Raw genomic sequence first — 18,420 nt, 5'->3', positions numbered from 1 at the left:
TTGTTAAGGTCGAAAATTTAAAAGTATTTTCAAATGCTCAGGACGAAAATATCCGCGGGTTAAAATGTCAGGGACCTATTTGTCCTTTTCTCATTTATTTATTTTTTATGTAAGTGTATAAGTTTTTCTAATTATCATAGGATAAACATAATAAAAGTGGTAGGGGATAATTATATGGGAGTCACTCCGATAAAGACGACTAAAACATCTTTTTTTAAATATGTTTTGTAATAATTAAAATTTAACACATATAATCGATTGAATCGTGTTATTTTTGTCAAAATTAAACCAGACAAATTAATTTGACCGAAAAATTGTGAATCAAATTTTGAATCAATCTAAATTAATATTATTTTTTTTATAAAAAATGACTATAATACCTCTATTATAGAAAATGACTAAAATACTCTTATTATATATATTAATTTTGAGAATCTTAAATTCTAATCCTTTTTCTTCTTTGTTGTCATAAAGTTAGGATTTAGAGTTTTCAATATATATATATATATATATATATATATATATATATATATATATATATGGATATATAATAAGAGTATTTTAGTAATTTTTTATAATAAGAATATTGTAGTCATTTTTATAAAAAAATAATATTAATTTAGATCGATTCAAAATTTGATTCTCCATTTTTTGGTTAAATTAATTAGTCTGGCCTAATTTTGACAAAAATAACATAATTTAATCGATTATATATATTAAATTTTAATTATTAAAAAATATTTAAAAAAAAAGATGTTTTTAACGTTTTTATTAGAGAGGCTTCCTAATTATATTATTTTGTAATGTGTCAATTAATTATTAACAAATAACACAAAGATATACAATTGATATGTACTCATTCTTTATGACAAATCATTAACATTTAATTTGCAAGGCAGAGCCCCAATATTTAGAAACCTGTTCATATTATATCTTTGTACACTATGCACAACTGCACATTAATAGATAACTTGTGCTTTTGCCTTCTAGCTGTTTGGGGTGTTCCATTTTTTTCTTTTTAATCCTCAATTTATAGTAAATTTATTTATTGGTGAAAACCCTAATTTTCAATTCAATTGTGCAATTGAATTTAAACAACAATCATATTAAGTGTATATAAAAAATTAACTATTAAATTAATTATTTATATAAAAATATATTAAAATATAAAATATATATTAAAAATAAGTTATGTTGTAACCTAATTATTTTGATCAATACGATTATTGCATACCTGACGAATTTACAGTCTAAGAGTCTCATTAGATTGTGTTCTTATTTTTTGTTTTTATTTTTACTCTTTTTTATTTTAAAAATTTTGTAAAAAAAAATAATAATTCTTTTCTTTTACAAAATTTAAAAAATTAAAAAAATAAACCAAACACACTCTTAGTCTCTTAGGATTTCTACCTTAATTAAGTGCATATGAGACAAATCTCACATTTATTGACTACCCTGTTCTTGTATTAGTCAAAAGAAGGGGAAAAAAAATATTGCAGGTCTACATTTGTTAAGTTCACTAACATTTAAAATAGAGTTTAAAAAATGAAAGAAAAAAAAGGGGTAAATAACAAATAAAAAATATATATGCATATAAAGAACAATTATTATATAGTTACTTTAATTTCATTCTCAATAAGCATCGTAATTTCAACTAAAATTTCTTCCTAATTTTTCAAATAGACCAAAAGATCAGATATCAGTAAATTAAGTCCAAGATTGTGTTCATTTTGAATGAGATTGCGATGATGAGGGGGCACTAGAACATGCCACAGGAGCAGTAGGATCAACTCCATGTCTACGCAAAAGCTCATGAGCCAGTGTTTGAAGATCACCACCGCCCCGGCCGCCGCCACTAGACTGTAAAGATGATGTGTCACTACTCAAAAATTGGTGGGGTGCATCAATGGGCCTATTGTGCATGGCCCAAGAAGTTTGGGCCATAGGTTCAAAGAGTGAAGACAAATCATACGTGATCGGCACGGTAGCTGTGCTGGCAGGAGTGGGATGTGGAGTTGGGAGGTCAGAGATTGAGAGAGTCGGAGGGGCTAAGGTTGGTTGCGGCGGAGTAGGAGGTGGTTGTGGCGGATGAGGTAACTCAAGGGTTGCAAGATAACCTTGTAAATATGAAAGTTCTGCTTGTAAATTTACTATCTGTCAAAAAAAATAAAAAAAAAAATCAATAATGCATATCACTTATTTTGTTCAAGGACTAAAAAATGTCACTATATTTTCTTGCTAATATTTACTCAAAATTTTAATTGTGCCTCTAAGGTTTTTTTTTTTTTCTTCCCGTCTACAATAGCATGTCCTATATTTAATAGAATTTAATTTTAATATATTATTAATGTAAAATAATTTTATACATGTATTTAATTACGTAATACTACATCAATTAAAATAATTATTTTTTACATTGATCACAAATGATCATCTAAAAAGACATATCTAATTGCACGACTACGTAATTTTACGTTATTAATGTATTAAAATTAAATTCTATTTAATATTGATAGAAATTATTATAGCAATATATATAAATTGATAATACTAAAAATTTTGGGTAAGGGAATACCATATGCACATTCCCGTGGTCCAATATTTTAATTGGACCTTGAATAACGCAAGATGTTGAGTTTCATGAAAGTAAATTAACTTAACAATTGCAGGTATGAAAACGTGACTTCAAAACAAACTTCTCGGGGTTATTAAACAAGAGTTTTGTGCAAACCAAGTCACTCGGAAAAGATAAACAAATCAACATGATTGGAGACTTGTACGATTTTTTTAGTAACATCTTATCAATTTCTGTTATCTCTGTCTTTTTTTCTAAATATTGTTTAATAAAAAATTAATTATTCTTTTAAGATTTAATTTGATATCTTATTATTATCATTAATAGATAATTTAGATATACATAAAAATATTATATTAATAATATTTTTATAATTTAAATATAAATACAGTATCGGAGTGGAGCTACATGCATAAAAAAGGGATAATGATCCCCTAATTTTAACTTTTTACTTATAAATTATATGTAAATTTTAGTTTAGTCTCCTTTAAAATTTTATTTTAATCTTATTTTATTGTGTAAATATTTTTGGTCCTCTTCTAATATTTTATCTAGCTCCGTTTCTGTACAGTACTCCAAGAGTACTCTCATATATATCTTTATTAGGATAAAAAATTATACATTCTAATTTGTTAGGATCGTAAATTATATTTTTTAAATAAAAAATATTTAATATAATTTCATATCAAAAATCATATATATGTGTTTATGACTAACAAAAAAAAAATTAAATTTTCTACGATCTTAAATTTTATTTCAAAAACTAACTTAAATGGAAATGAAAAAACATAATTTAATTGGTTCAATAATTAACCTGCTTTTTTTCCAGGTTTAAATAATAGTGTAGTAACGAATAATTTTATTTTTAATCCCTATATTTTTTTTGGGTTTTACTCTATAAATATTATTAATTTTCAGTAAAAATATAATTTGTTGTAATTTTCGATAACAGATTGGTCCTTGTGGATTACCTTATTTGGGTTTTGATCTTTCGAGGGATAAAAAATTGGTATAATTAAGGGATCAAAATTCAAAATAATATTTAAACTTTCATGTTAGATTTTAAAATATTTTATTAGTAATATGCTCAAATATTGTTTGTTATACTTATACAGTTATATATCTTTTTGAAAATAGGAGTTACATCAGCAACTCTTGCGAGTATCCAATTCAATTCATTAATCTGCCTCCTATATATATTATAAAAAATATGTGTTAGACTAGGGATGACTGTGGAATCAAAAATTTTTTATTCATATAAAAAAAAAATTTAACCATTAATTCAAGATTTTCAATTATAAATTTAATATTTTTATTTATATGAATGTCAAATCTATTAGTAATATATAAATATCAAATTACAATCTTATAATTTCATCAGATTATTAAATATTATATTTTTTAATGATTTGTGGGTAAGATCAAATACGCCTAGATTAAAAGCAGATAGAGTTAAAGTTAATATGTTATAAACTTATGGATAGGATATAGTTGAAGTTTAATTAAAAAAAAAACCCACAAATAAAATTAGAATTTAATCTAAATCCTATCCTAATTTACCCATTATCATTTTTATGTAAAAAAATTTCAAAAAATACTTGCAAATATCTTATTAAAAACAAGACATAAGAAATATAAATAATAAATTAAAATATTAATTCTCTTTAAAATTTCCGAATTTTCTACCTTGGACAATTATGAGGGCATAGGGATTGGATACTTAATAATTATTAATTAAATAAAATTAATGTACAAATTTCAAGACTCCTATTAGTTGAATAGTGACATGAAAGTATATATTATAAGAAAAATTTCAAGTGTACCGAAACTCTTCCTATACTATATATAATCTTTAGATATTCATGCATCTACATACATACTGTAGTTTTTGGGGATAGTAAAAAATTCTGTGTAAACATTGTCTTATATGAGGACATGTGTATTTTTTTAATATTAAAAAATATTAAAATTATTATTTTTAATTTATAATTAATTATTAATATATAAAAATATGAACTAAAATATATTATTAAATATAGACTAAAAAAATTAGATTAATAGCTAAAATAATAATTAGAAATAATAAATTCTGATGATTTTTTAGATTTTTCATTTAAAAAAAGAAATTTTGAACAATGATATAGAGGATGTTAGGATTAGCAGGAAAAGCTAAGCAACCATGCATCATATATCAAAATCGCCATTTTAGCTTTTGCTTCTAGTTGTTCATTATCTCTAAAAATAAGCAATTTGCAAAACAAGCTAACAAGTTTTCTTAAGTAAGTAGTAATAAATTTATCTAAAAAAAAAAGAATGAAAATTAAAAAAGAAAAACAAAACTCCCCAATTTAAGGAAGTTTGCTGGTTGTGATAGTGTCTCATCTTTCTTCAACCTCATACCTATTCTTCAAGAATAAATAAAAAAAGGGGTGAAAAATGCAACTATTATTATTATTATTATTATTATTATTATTATTATTATTATTATTATTATTATTATTATTATTATTATTATTATTATTATTATTAAAGTCATTTTAAAAGAAGAAATTGGCCAAGTAGGGACAAAAGGATGTACTATGCCCCTATGAAAATTGCCTAGCTAAGCCCAAGAAACTAACCGACAAAATCCCTAAAACCAGCGAATACCAAGACATTAGTAGTAATGACCCAAATAATAATTAAAAAAATAATAAAAAACATAGACTTTATATACATATTTAGAGTCTAGTAACATTTTATGTAACCGCCGACCACATCATCATTTCTTAATCAATTAAGATTTTATGGATTTCAGAAAGAAAATAGAATAGAAACTGTGTCCCCTCTATATAGCTAGGTGGTGGTTGTTGTTCCATGGTTTCCTATGCCCTATACCCCATTTGTTTCCTCTTTCCCACAAAACCCAATTTTTGTTCCTCTTTCATGTGGCACAACCACAAACCACACTTATGTAAAGGGATGTGTGTTGAAGAATGGAAATATATAATTAGAAGGTGTCTATGTTTAATTTGAAACTCAATAATATAAATAAACAAACCATGCTTTAAAATGAATATAGATTCATCAATTCAACCTCATGCTTCATTATAATATAAGTTGATTTATTAATGAATATGTAATACCTCCTCTTATTTTATGGGATTAACATTCCAACTCTAATAATATATACTTCATCTAATATACTAGAAGAAAAACTAATTTTAACCCTTATGGGTATTTTTTTAGTTAATTTAGTTTTTGTGACAGTTATATATCTGTCAGCATTATTATATACTTTAGTGATAAGATATAGGATTTTTGTGACTATTAAAAAGATTTTAGTGGTAAATATCATAATTATCACTAAATCTTTTTAACAATAAAATATAAGATAATTAATATTTAATTAATTATAAATATATTAGTAACTATTTTATTGTCACTAAAAATAAAGTAAATTTTCAATAAAAACAAAATAAATTGTCACTATAAATAATTTTTGCCACTGTGATTATAAAGTATAACTTCTTTCCTTATATATTTAGACCTCTATAAATAGTTTTGCTCATGCATGAGGTCTAAAAACCCTATATATGATAATATCTGGCTATAAAACAAAAACTTGGGCAATACAATGGACATATTTGTGCTTCAAAATTTCTATTCCAACTTGGTATATATAAAAAGTTTAATAGAATAATATTTAGAAAAACCGTCAGCTAATGTACCTATAATCTATGACCTTCAATTCATTCTAATTCTGAATACCTAGAATTCCATATTAAGTTGCTCATTCATTATTCTAAAAGTCAAGAAAAACGTAAGAAAGAATTAAACTCTAGTCTAAAAGTGCTGACCACATTAATTCTAAGTCTCAGCTATATAGCTAGCTACCATAGCTGGCAAAAAGCTTAGGGAGAAGATACATACAATTATACATACATACATATTGATAAGACCACCAAAGAAGCAAACAAATACTAATAAATATCCCAAAATATACGTATTTCTATATCTACGTTCATCCTTATCTACTAAAATCATAAATCTTTTCTTATTTTAAAATATATTTTCAAATGTATTAATACATTTAGTATTTTAATAATTTTTAACTATTAATTTTAATTATAAAAAAATATATAATATATAATTAAAATTAACTGTTAAAATTTATTAAAATATTAATATATTAATATATTTAAAAAAATTTCTATATATTATCCCTTAAAAATTTCGTTAAAAAAAATTTGATGTGATTCATGCAAATGGGTTTGTCAGATAAAATATTCATAAATATTTATATATCTAAACAAATAAAATTTTATTAATATTATATATAGGCATATCATTGGGTACACCCATTTATGTGTATTACATCAAATTTGTTTCATGTTAGAATTAATTTGTGTAAAAATTTAATATATTTAATTATCATTTATATCAAAATATATTAGCTTAGATGAATATATATTGAGTTTTCTATATATATAACATGCTTGTAATTAATTAACACTAATAACCCAACAAAGTAAGTAATATATACTAATTAATGTGAAATTTAAATTAATTTGTACCTGTTGTTGAAGAGCAAAGATATGAGCAACGCAGCCATAGACAGGGTCTCTAAGTCTTGCTTGAGCTTCATAACAAATAGTGACAACAGCATCAAGTCTTTTATGAACTGGAATATTCATGAGAAGCTTTGAAACATTGCTAGCACCAAAAACCTTGTGAACCGCCGCAAAATGTGTGGCACCTTGCTCCGAATCAAAGTAGGGTGCAAATATACACCCGGGTACACACTTTCTCCTTAAGAATTTGCAAGCCCCACAAGGACCACCGCCACCGCTGCTGCCACCACCACTACTGCTTCCGCCACCACCACCGCCACTAGGGCTTCCGCTACAACTAGTGTTCATACTCATCTTAGGGTTTAATAATTATATGTATATGAAAAGAATTTTAGTGTTGAGGTTTGGAAGGGCATGTGATGATTTGTTGGATTAAGTAAAATAAAGGGTTTTGAGGATCATGTAGAGAGGAATTAAGAAGAGAAGAAAAATGAAGAGAATTGAATGAAGGAGGAAGTAGAAAAAAAGAAGAATGTTGAGGTGTATTTGTATGAAATTAGGGTTTGGTGTAAGATTAGTATTTTAAAAAGGGAAGTGAAAGAAAGAAAGAAAGATAGATAGATAGAGAGAATAGAAGAATTTAAGAAGTAGAAGAAGAGGAAGTCTTTAAAGCCAAGCGAGTATGAAAAAGAAAAAAGAAAAAAAAAAAAAAAGGAAAAAGTAAAAGAAAGGATTTTTAATAACACACCCCACACGTTTAGTTGCTTGCGTGAAGCAAACATGCGATAAGTCCCCTTAGGCCTTAGCTTACTATTTTCCTCATCAATACATACACACACAAACACTTTCTTTTATTATTATTATTATTATTATTATTTTTTTCTCTTTAATTTTTCATTTTCCTTTGAATTTATACATAACACATCATGATGAAGATCATGTATTGATGTGAATGTTAAAGAGACATGTATTGATGGGAAAGAAGGAAGGTTTTGATTTGGAGCAAGCAAACAAGGATGATGCAAATCTTGAAAGAGGTTTTTGTTTCAGACCCACTATGGAAGATTCATTTGTTTTTAGTAAATAATGAATTACAATATGGGGGGGGGGGGGGGGGGGCTATATTACTTATTATCAAATTTTAATTATATTATACTATATTTTAGTAATAAATAAATTGGTATACTATTTCTTTTTTTTTAGATTGTATATATGTTGGTTAAATTTGATAAGTGCATATTATGATTAATTAAGTCAGTTTTACAATGACTACAATTGTGGTAGACTAATAATTATTTTAATTAAAATCGATGATTAAGACTTAAGAGTACAGTGAATAAATTGATTCATTTTAATAACAAACGGTGTCATTTTCAAGAGGTGTTGAAAAGAACAATATATTAGAATGGACAATTATTATTATTATTATTATTAAGAAAATAGGATAATTAAGAGAGATGAAGACGTAGAATTAAGGGGAGTGTATAAATTTTTTACTGCGAGTTTTAAGCTGCGTAGAGGGTAAAAGACGCCAACTCTATTTTCTCTCTTATATATGCATTTTATTTCACAATAATTAGAGTTGAAAATGACACATACTCTTGTCTTTCCCTTCTCTATAAAATGCCAAAAAGAAGCTTAACAACCTATGAGTTACGCACTTATATACTACTATACAATATACATACGAAAAACTTTCAACTCTATTAGTATATTGGTGTGTCAATAATTTTTAATTATAAAAAAATATAATATATAATTAAGATTAGTAATTAAAATTTATTAAAATATCTGTGTATCGATATATTTAAAATTTTTTTATATATATTCATAGATTAAAAAATGACGTCAATTACCCAGCTTCTCTTTCAATTCGGTGATTATATTTTTTTCTTTTTTTTTTCTTTAACTATAATTGGGGAGTGGGAAATATATAAATTAAAATAGTTGTGGCTGTTGAAGAGTGAAGAGATAGTGGGTGAGTTGCATACCAGCTAATGTAGATGTAAGCTTGCAAACAGCAACCAAATTAATTTTTTTTAATTTTAAAAATAATGTGTATATTTGGATTTTCATTTTTTTAATTAATAATATAGAAATAGAAATAATGAGAATTTGTTGGAAGGGTTACGGAAGGAATGAAGCAAACATAATATGTTTAATTTTTCTCTTTTATAATAATATGTTTATTTCATAATATGTTTTATTTAAAATTCAAAGAAATATTTAAGAAGGTGAATTAACATTATTAATATTTTTATTTTATTTTAATTAAATTTGATATTTGAACGGTAAAAAAGAATAGAACGGAACATTTTTGGAATTTCAAAAATTTTCAAAAATTAAATTAAACTCAAAAAGTTTTTTAGTTCATAGCTGGGTGAGTCAACACTTGGATTTGGCGGTCAAAGGGTAATAACGGAAGAGAGGACCGAATGTTAGGACGCCACGTGCGGAGAAACTTAAGTGGGACCCACTCGCCGTTTCCTTTGAAAGAAAGAAATTAACGTCACTATATATACATCCTTACGTAAATTTTTTTAGATGTGGACAAAATTTTGGTATAATATTTAATTATTAGATTTTATAATATTTTTTAAAATTTTAGAAATAGGATAATATGTTTTTCATATATTGTATATTTAATATTAAAATAAAAAATATTAAAAAAATATTAAAATTTTTATTTATTATTATTAATTAATTATTAATATTTAAAATATAAGATAAAATATATTATTAAATTATTATACTAAAAAATTTGACTAAAAAATTAAAGTTGACTAAATAATAATTAAAAATAATAAATTTTAATATTTTTATAATATTTTTTATTAAAATATAAAATACATTTTTGTATATTTTGAATATTTAAATATTAAAATTTAATATGCTCTAGCAAATTGTATCGTTTTTAAAATTTTTAAAAATATTATAAAATTCAATATTAAGTATTATATTAAAATTTATTCGATACAAAAAAAATAATTACATCTTTACAATATTTTTTTATATATTTATTTATTTACTTTTTAAAATAATTATTTAATTTTGTAATGGATTAAAAAAGTTATATAAATTATTTAATTATTTAAAATTAGTTTACATAAAGTGAAAAATTGATGTGTTATTTATGATAAAAATTTTATGTAAAATTTTAATAATTTTTAAATATTAATTTTACAGAAAAATAATTTAATATGACATTCTAATATTGTTTATATATCGTTAATGATACGAGAATGATTGCTTGAGAAGGAAAAGCTTGTCACCCGTTCGGTTTATGACTGTAAAGTGTAAATCATAAACAGTGGTTGTCACTGCTAAGACACGTGTGTTGTTTATGACTTTCATGAATCAATTTTTTAGATTCACTCATTTCTACTATCTCAGTAATTATTACTGGTTCAATGGATATTATTTTTCTTAATCAGATATGTAGGGTTAGCTTATATAATTTAGTATTTAGAATTTTAGCATAACAATAATAATAGTAGTATAAATCAAAGAAAAATAGCTAGATGGATATATTTAGTTGTATATGATATTTTTTAACTCAATAAATTAATATTTAACTTTATTTAAAAATTTATTATTAATCAATGAGTAGCTGTATATATAAAATAAAATTTAAAACATTAATATTTATTTAAACGAACGAATAAGTTGATTATTTAACCAATTTAAATTAGTTAAAATAGATAGATATATTGTATATATAACTACTAAATGAAATTTATCAATCAATAAGATTTTTTTTCAATATTAAAAGAAACAATATTTCAAAACTTGATTAATTGAATTATTTAAGATAGAATGTAAATACGGTTATAATAATTAAAGGGAAAACAAATTAAAAATAGTCAACACGCAATGCAAGTAAGACAACGATTAATGAAAAGATAGAGAAGAAGAATTATGATAACAAACATAACAAAACTACTCTTACCATCACAATCATAAGCTTTTGGTTACTAATATAATATAATATTGCTTGGATAAAACAAATAAATTATCTTATAGTCACAAATTATCTAAAAATAATTACTTATATCTTTGAGAGAGATCGATAAGATGTGTAATAAAAATTACACATTGGGCTATGTGTGCCTGTCTTGGTGCAAATCCGGTGTTTTGGCAGCAATATAATAATACTATTTCTTTCAAAATTAAAAAATAATTAAGTTGTTTCGCATTCAAGAATTGGTGAAACATTGGCAAGGTCATAATTTTTTTTATTTAAATAAAAAAAATATTGTTGAGTTAAGAAATTAATTAACTTAATTAATAATGATAAATATTATTTTATTAGATTAAACACCCAATTAATTTTAATTATATTTGATTAGTGTTCCAAGTCAAAGAAATAATAATGCAGCAGCCCAATAGGATGGAAAATCAAACCAGTAACTAGGTGGACTCTAAAACATAAAACCCAAAGTAATTAAGCAAAGAAATCATTTGGGATGAATAGAAAGAAATCAATCTAAACCTGAGTTGCTCACCCAAACTAATCCCTCTAAGTCAGTACACTCCAAAGTCAACGTTTATTTTTTTCTTCGGTCAGACTCAGAGAAAGGAGAAAGATAGCTTCGCTCCTTACTCAAAAGAAGAAAGATAGAGAAAGATTAAGTTAAAAGTCAGAGGTCTAATCACCCAAATCAAACTATTTCAAGCTAAGTCAGAAGTTAAAGGTGATTTATTTTCATTTGCATGCAATTACTTTTTTCACTCCTTCTCCAACTCTCTGCTATTCCAATTTGGGATAAATGGAGAAAGTAATTTTTGATAATCACCGCTGTGAATCAAAGGCCAAAATTGTTTCTTGTGGACAAAGTTGTAACTCAAGAGTTTAGATATGGGTTTATCATTGAACAACTTTTTCACTGCTTACCTGAGGCTTTCGATCCAGCAAAAAGGCTCAGATTCAAAATTCCTAATTTAGTGAGTAATTGAAAATAGTGAAATGGTAAGTTGGTGAAGCACACAGCTCGAGGAGTTGACTTGAAAGAGATCAACTCAACAACATGGAAGAAGATACAAAAGAAAAATCTTCATCTTTCTGAAGACAAGGAGAAAGAACTAGAGTTTTAAATTTTTGTTCTGAGGAGCTAATCTGTGAAGATCCAACATGCTGGACAGTGTTTTCTAGAGAAGCCAATGTGAAGAACTTAATCAGTGTTAGCACAATCCGGTTTATCTTATAGCAACAGAGGCCATTGAAGTATCAATCCCCTTCATATTTTACAAATTGTAATTTCATTTTTAATGTATATCTTTTTAAAATTTCTTGAATGGTAAAAGACTGAAAGAGAGAGAGCTCAAGAAAAAACCAAAGAGTGACAAAAGGTTGAGTGATACACTTTATTGAAAAGTCTATAGTGATTTCAGATTTCTTTTAGTTGTTTCAAATGTCTTGTGTCTTATACCTGTAAGGTACCTCCTTTTTAAGTTGGGTTAGCACTTAAAGTGGAGAGTTAAGTATTAGCATAACCAAGTCAAGTTAGGATAGAAATTGAGAGGGAAAGAATTGTGTCAATCCTGTGAAATTAGTATATGTAATACTTTAACTATAGTGGAAATTCCACCACTGCTGTCGTGGAGACTGGATGTAGGTTGTATTGTATAAGGTAACTGAACCAGAATACATGCTGATGTCATTCATCTTTTCTTTCTTTGTGTTTTTTTTTTCTAATATTCATAAGACAAAACAAAATTGTATCATAAAATTTCTGTTGAACAATTCATACAAAATCTAAGTGAAAGCTTATAAGTAAAGGCTTATTTCATTAATGTAAAAAAATATCATAAATTCAATCCTATTTTTCTAAGTCTTCTATAACCTTCAAATATAAATAATTATATTTTTAATAATTTTTTTTAAATAAAAATTATTTTTATATTAATTTAAATTTTTGCATAAATTTTTTTATTTGATATATGCCATTTTTTAGAGAATAATAAGAATTAAATTTTAAATTTTTAAATTATAAAAATTTAAATATTATATGATAAATTAAAAAATATAAATTATAAAAAAATAATATATAAATAATTATATTTCTAAAAAGTACGTGCTAATCCAATATTTTACACAAGGTCCAAAACACTTGGAAATTGGCCATGGACTTTTATTTATTTCATGTTAATTTCTTTTAGAGGCAACCGAATTTTCTAGATTTTTTTTATCATATTTTGATATTATATTATAAAATTATTTATTTTAAAAATTTAAATGAATAAAAAAATACATAAATAATTATATATTTTTAATAAAAAAGAATCTTGATTAATATCTTTTGTGAAAAATAAAATTCTATATTAATCATTAATCAAATTTATATATATAACTTGATCATTATATTAGAAAACTTTAATTTTAAGAGAGATGTAAAAATAATGTGATGACGTAAGTTCTTATGTATGTATCTAACTTCTGTAGGTTTAGCGTTTCCTACTTTCCTTACTTAGCGAGTCGATCGATGAAAGGAAATAATGGTTGGTAAACCAACAAATTCGTATGTCAGCACACTATATATACTTAATTAAGAATTAAGAATAAGAATATATGCAGATATATAGTGTTATTATTACCCCGTAAACTACTCATGCATGTTGGGATCAAGCTGTAAATATATAATGGGCTAATGAGGGCAATTTACATAAATAAATAAAGTGGGAGAATCATTTACGTAAATGTGTAAATCTGTTTGTTGTTACAATTTTGTGCAAAAATGAATATTATGTAAACCGTGGCAACCCACCACGGTTTCAAAACAAACATAAACCGTGGGAGGTCACCACGGATTAGGAAGAAATTATTTTGCATGTAAACCGTGGGAGGTCACCACGGTTTACGTTGGAAGAAGGGTGTTCATAAACTGTGGGGAGTCACCACGGTTTATGTAGACTTAAATAAGGTGGTGAAGATGTATATATATGTGGGTGATTGAAGCACCAGAAGAGATCATTCTCACAATGTGCATTATAATATAAACCATACATGAATACATGAAATACTCTGAGTCAGGCACTCACTACATAGCAAGGTTGCGAGAACCGGACCGGTCAATAAACCGGTGAGGTTACTGGTTCAATGGTTTAATGGTTCGACCGGGGTTCAACCGAGGTTCAACCGGTTTAATTAAATATTAAATAAAATTATTAAAAAACCTAAAAATAATTTTAAATATATTAATTTAATAAAAAACCGTTAAAAAACCGGCCGGTTTGACCAGTTTACCGGTTAACCGACCGGTTCGACCGGTTCTTAACGGGTTTTTTGCTGGCCGGTTTTTGAGCTTACCCGGACCGGTTAACTGACCGGTTCCCGGTTTTTCCAGTTGAACCAGCCGGTCCGGTCCGGTTCTCAGAACCATGCTACATAGTCAAAAGATAAATATTATTTAACAGTAAGTCTGAAATACATAAACACTAACAATCATGCACGTTACATAAAGTAATTAGCATGCTGAATACATAACGTAGCTACCAAGATCAATACATAACGTAACTAACATGATCAACACATAACGTAACTACCATGATGAATACATAAATAAAGAAACAAAGTACTGGACAGGAAGATATAGCATAACTAATCAGAATCCTCAATGGTGTCACTGTCATCGTCATCGAAGTGGCCAAGCAAGTGCCCTCCGGTGCCACACAAAGTAGGACGTCTAACCCGCCTAGGTCGCTGATCTGGCGCTGGTGCTGTAGGGTGTGCGGGAGCCGCGCTGAAAGCGGAGGCAGGTGTACCTCCTAAAGCAAACCATGGGTCGGACGGCGAAACTGCTGGCTCGTTCAGGTCAACTGCCAACTGAGCCTGAACATCGTCACTGCCTGGCTGCTGCGCACGAAACTGGGCATCCTCCTCAGGCATCTGTGGCCTATAATGGGTCTGATCATCATCCCTAAGCATGTCAACTATGTCTCGGTAAAACTCGGACTCAGTAACGGGATCAGCAATGTCCACCCCAACAGCTGCGGTCGTAAACTCGGCATAACCAAATGGGCTCACGTTCGCAAACATCTGTGAGCTAGAACCCACGTCGAACGTCGGCTGATCCATGGCTGATGCTGATCCAACTACATCCTCAGCGGCGACGTGACCAGTGCCGCCCCCCTGCTCGGATGGTCCTCCATCAGGCCCACCTCGACGGTCAGGCCGCGCAGGTGGCCGTCTGCCTCTAGGTCGAGGAACACGGTAGTCCACTGGATCCCCGGCCTCAGCTCCAGGAACGTCCTGCTCCAATCGGTCGGCAAACTCCCTCCACTCGCGATCCGTGGTCCGGGTCCCAATACGGCGACGCCTATCAACTCGTCTGTTATCCGGTCTGTCATAAACATGAACTCTAGGAGGTGCCTAGGACGACCCTCTGTGACGAGCCTCCTCAGTCAACACAATCGGCCTCGGATCCTGAAATGCTACATCTGGGGATAGGAACCTGTGCGCCACACGGCACCACCACTCGAGGTAATCTGATGATGGACCAGGGTCGAGGACACGATCGACCCATATGACCGACTGATGCCGGTTCTCCCAATACTGGTGCCACTCCCGATAATATGAAGGAAACCACCGGTCCCCACCCCTACCATCCTTCGCATGTAGCCAATCTATGTTCAGAGCTACATCTGGAAGAGGCTGAACACCGCCGAACTGGGGTAGAACCCTATCCACCTGATGCCACTCTATCGCAGCAAAATATATGAGGCTAGTGACGGCCGTCCACAGCCGTCGGTGCTGATCAACTAGTATCTCCGGATGAATAACAACAGTAACATCAGCAGAAGAGTAAGGCTCCCACAGAAACTGCATAGAACACAGTAAGACGTTCATGAGGCAGTGCCATGTAAGAAAAACTAGATCTACCATCAGTAATAAATAAGTCACTCACGTCGTGGACAAGCAACCGATCAAGTGCAAGGCGTGCGGAAACTAATCTCTGTGCCCCTGCATCGTTCCTCGGAACAAACTCCGCCCACCTACAATTTAAATTTACATGATGTCAAAACAAACCATAACACAGTTGCAATTTTTACAATTTATGAACGCATATTTTTAAACCATACCTAGAAGCAAGCGGAAAACCAAACCGGTCAAAACCAGTGGGCCTCAGAGTGGGAAACCTCCAGAAAATCCAAGACTGTAGTAGGTGTAGCGGCCCAGCCAAGTTAACGACGTTCCTGTTTGTACCACGACAAAGACACCTATACAACCAGGCTAGTGCAGCGGATCCCCAGCTATATCTGCCCAACTCATCCAATGATGCTAAATAAGGCAACCAGCGAAGGTGTACCCTGTTTGCATTCTTGTCCGCAAACAGCTGAGACGACAAGAGCATCAGGATATAAGCCCGTGCGTATACACGAACTGTCTCATCAGTAGCATCTGCAGGGAGAACACGGAACCTCTCGTGGAACCAGGTGTAGCACACTGTCATCTGCTTCACTTTACTCTGCGGAGGCAACTCCCCGAACAACTCCCGGAACCACACCCATGCTGGTCTACCGTGTTCCATCAGATTCTCAAACTCAGTCAAGCACCCACTAACGGGTGCACCATCAATCGGCAAACCCAGTTGATACGCAACATCCTGAAGAGTAATGGTGCACTCACCAAACGGCATGTGGAACGTGTGGGTCTCCGGACGCCAACGCTCAATAAATGCGCTAAGCAGAGGCTCATCAACCCAGAACCAATGACTGTTTAGCCTAGCAAGATGATACAACCCCGCAGTCTCCAGATAGGGTATAATCCTGTCATGTAAGGGCATATTCTGCTGCCGCCTAACGGCTGTAATAACCCTACTAGGCTGCAAAACGTTCGTAATAAATAAATCCATTAACATACAACGATTACAAACAACAACATACATAATACTGGTGCTAAGATAACTGTGGACATTAAATTCATGGATTCTCTTATCCTCTACTAAATACTGAAGCTAACAAAACTGTGCACTCACAACAACAAATTAACAATTTAAATTCATGAATAAAACCTTTGAATAAAATACAATAATGATAACAACAAATTGTGCAAAAATACTAAAAAACACAGTAAGAAGATAAATAAGCATAACAAATTATGCATTACTTACAAAACCGATAATATCATTAATATTTATGTAAATAATATTAATCAGAATCACAAAACAGGTAAACGTAATAAAATAAAAATATTTATTACCAATATTCCTGCTAACATATCAATTGCTATATTAGAATTAAATTTAATTACAATAATAATAACAATAACAGTTACTAACCTCTTCGTCGATATTTCCTGCCACGTGAGCGATGCCATTTAGTCGGTACAATCGATCCTCATCCTCCTCCATTGGCCCCACCACCCACTTCTCCTTCACTACCTCCAATCCTTTTCACAAACTCTCTCTACCACAATGAATCCAACTTTTTTTCCAAAGGTAGCAAATGAATCCGTCCCAGCCTTCAACGGATTACATATATATATAGATACACGTAAACCGCGGTGGGTTACCGGGTTTTACGTTCAAACTTGCACTCTACATAAACCGTGGTGACTCCCCACGGTTTATGAACAAGCTTTCTCCAACGTAAACCGTGGTGACCTCCCACGGTTTACATGCAAAACAATGTCTTCCTAATCCGTGGTGACCTCCCACGGTTTATGTTTGTTTTAAAACCGTGGTGGGTTGCCACGGTTTACATAATATTCAATTTTGCACAAAATCGTAACAACAAACAGATTTGCACATTTACGTAAATAATGCTTCCACTTTATTTATTTATGTAAATTGCCCGGGCTAATGATGTTGGAACAAGTAGTATAACTACAATTTAATTTGTTATGTATTAAATAATTTATTATTATGTATATATTATTTAATTAAAAAATTAATACAATAAATTTTTTTATTAAAATTAGAAATTTATTATTATAATAATAATCATAATAATAAGACTAATAAATTTATCATTATAATAATTTTTTATAATTTAATTTAAATTATTTTTAATATATAATTATTAAAAAAGATATTAATAATTCGGATAATCAATATATATATATATATATATATGGTGTATATAGAGATAATAATCATTGAACTAGTTTTTGAGAATTTTTAATGGTTATAATTAACATATATTTATCAACAGAATATTTTCAAGATAAATATGGTAAAAGAATTTTTTTTTATCTGTCATGATAATTAACAATGTATTTATTATACTTTGATTCTCGATACCTAATACCTTAGATGCAGTGCTAGTTGAATGTATATTGGATATGATTTATGG

The 18,420-nt window shown here is 29.0% G+C and overlaps 1 protein-coding gene across 1 annotated transcript; it reads right to left on the bottom strand.

Moving 5' to 3' along the window:
* Positions 1 to 1,697: 1,697 nt before the first annotated feature.
* LOC130963711 (LOB domain-containing protein 18) lies at positions 1,698 to 7,482 on the bottom strand. The gene is made up of 2 exons (XM_057889816.1): positions 7,132 to 7,482; positions 1,698 to 2,154 (listed from the first exon to the last, which is right to left on the bottom strand). The coding sequence occupies exons 1-2, from the start codon at positions 7,480 to 7,482 to the stop codon at positions 1,726 to 1,728; spliced, it is 780 nt and encodes a 259-aa protein (XP_057745799.1). The 3' UTR covers positions 1,698 to 1,725.
* Between the last annotated feature and the right edge of the window lie 10,938 nt (positions 7,483 to 18,420).

This window comes from Arachis stenosperma, chromosome 2 (assembly GCF_014773155.1).
Source record: "Arachis stenosperma cultivar V10309 chromosome 2, arast.V10309.gnm1.PFL2, whole genome shotgun sequence".
NCBI lineage: Eukaryota > Viridiplantae > Streptophyta > Magnoliopsida > Fabales > Fabaceae > Arachis > Arachis stenosperma.
Note: the sequence above shows the minus strand (reverse complement) of the source record. Positions and strands in the feature narration are given on the sequence as shown.

What these genes read in the sequence shown, in the direction of transcription:
- LOC130963711 (XM_057889816.1), bottom strand. Translation starts at nt 7,482, where the DNA reads ATGAGTATGAACACTAGTTGTAGCGGAAGCCCTAGTGGCGGTGGTGGT. An exon ending in TCTTTGCTCTTCAACAACAG is followed by an intron (nt 2,155 to 7,131) that starts GTACAAATTAAT and finishes TTTTTTTGACAG; the next exon opens with ATAGTAAATTTACAAGCAGA.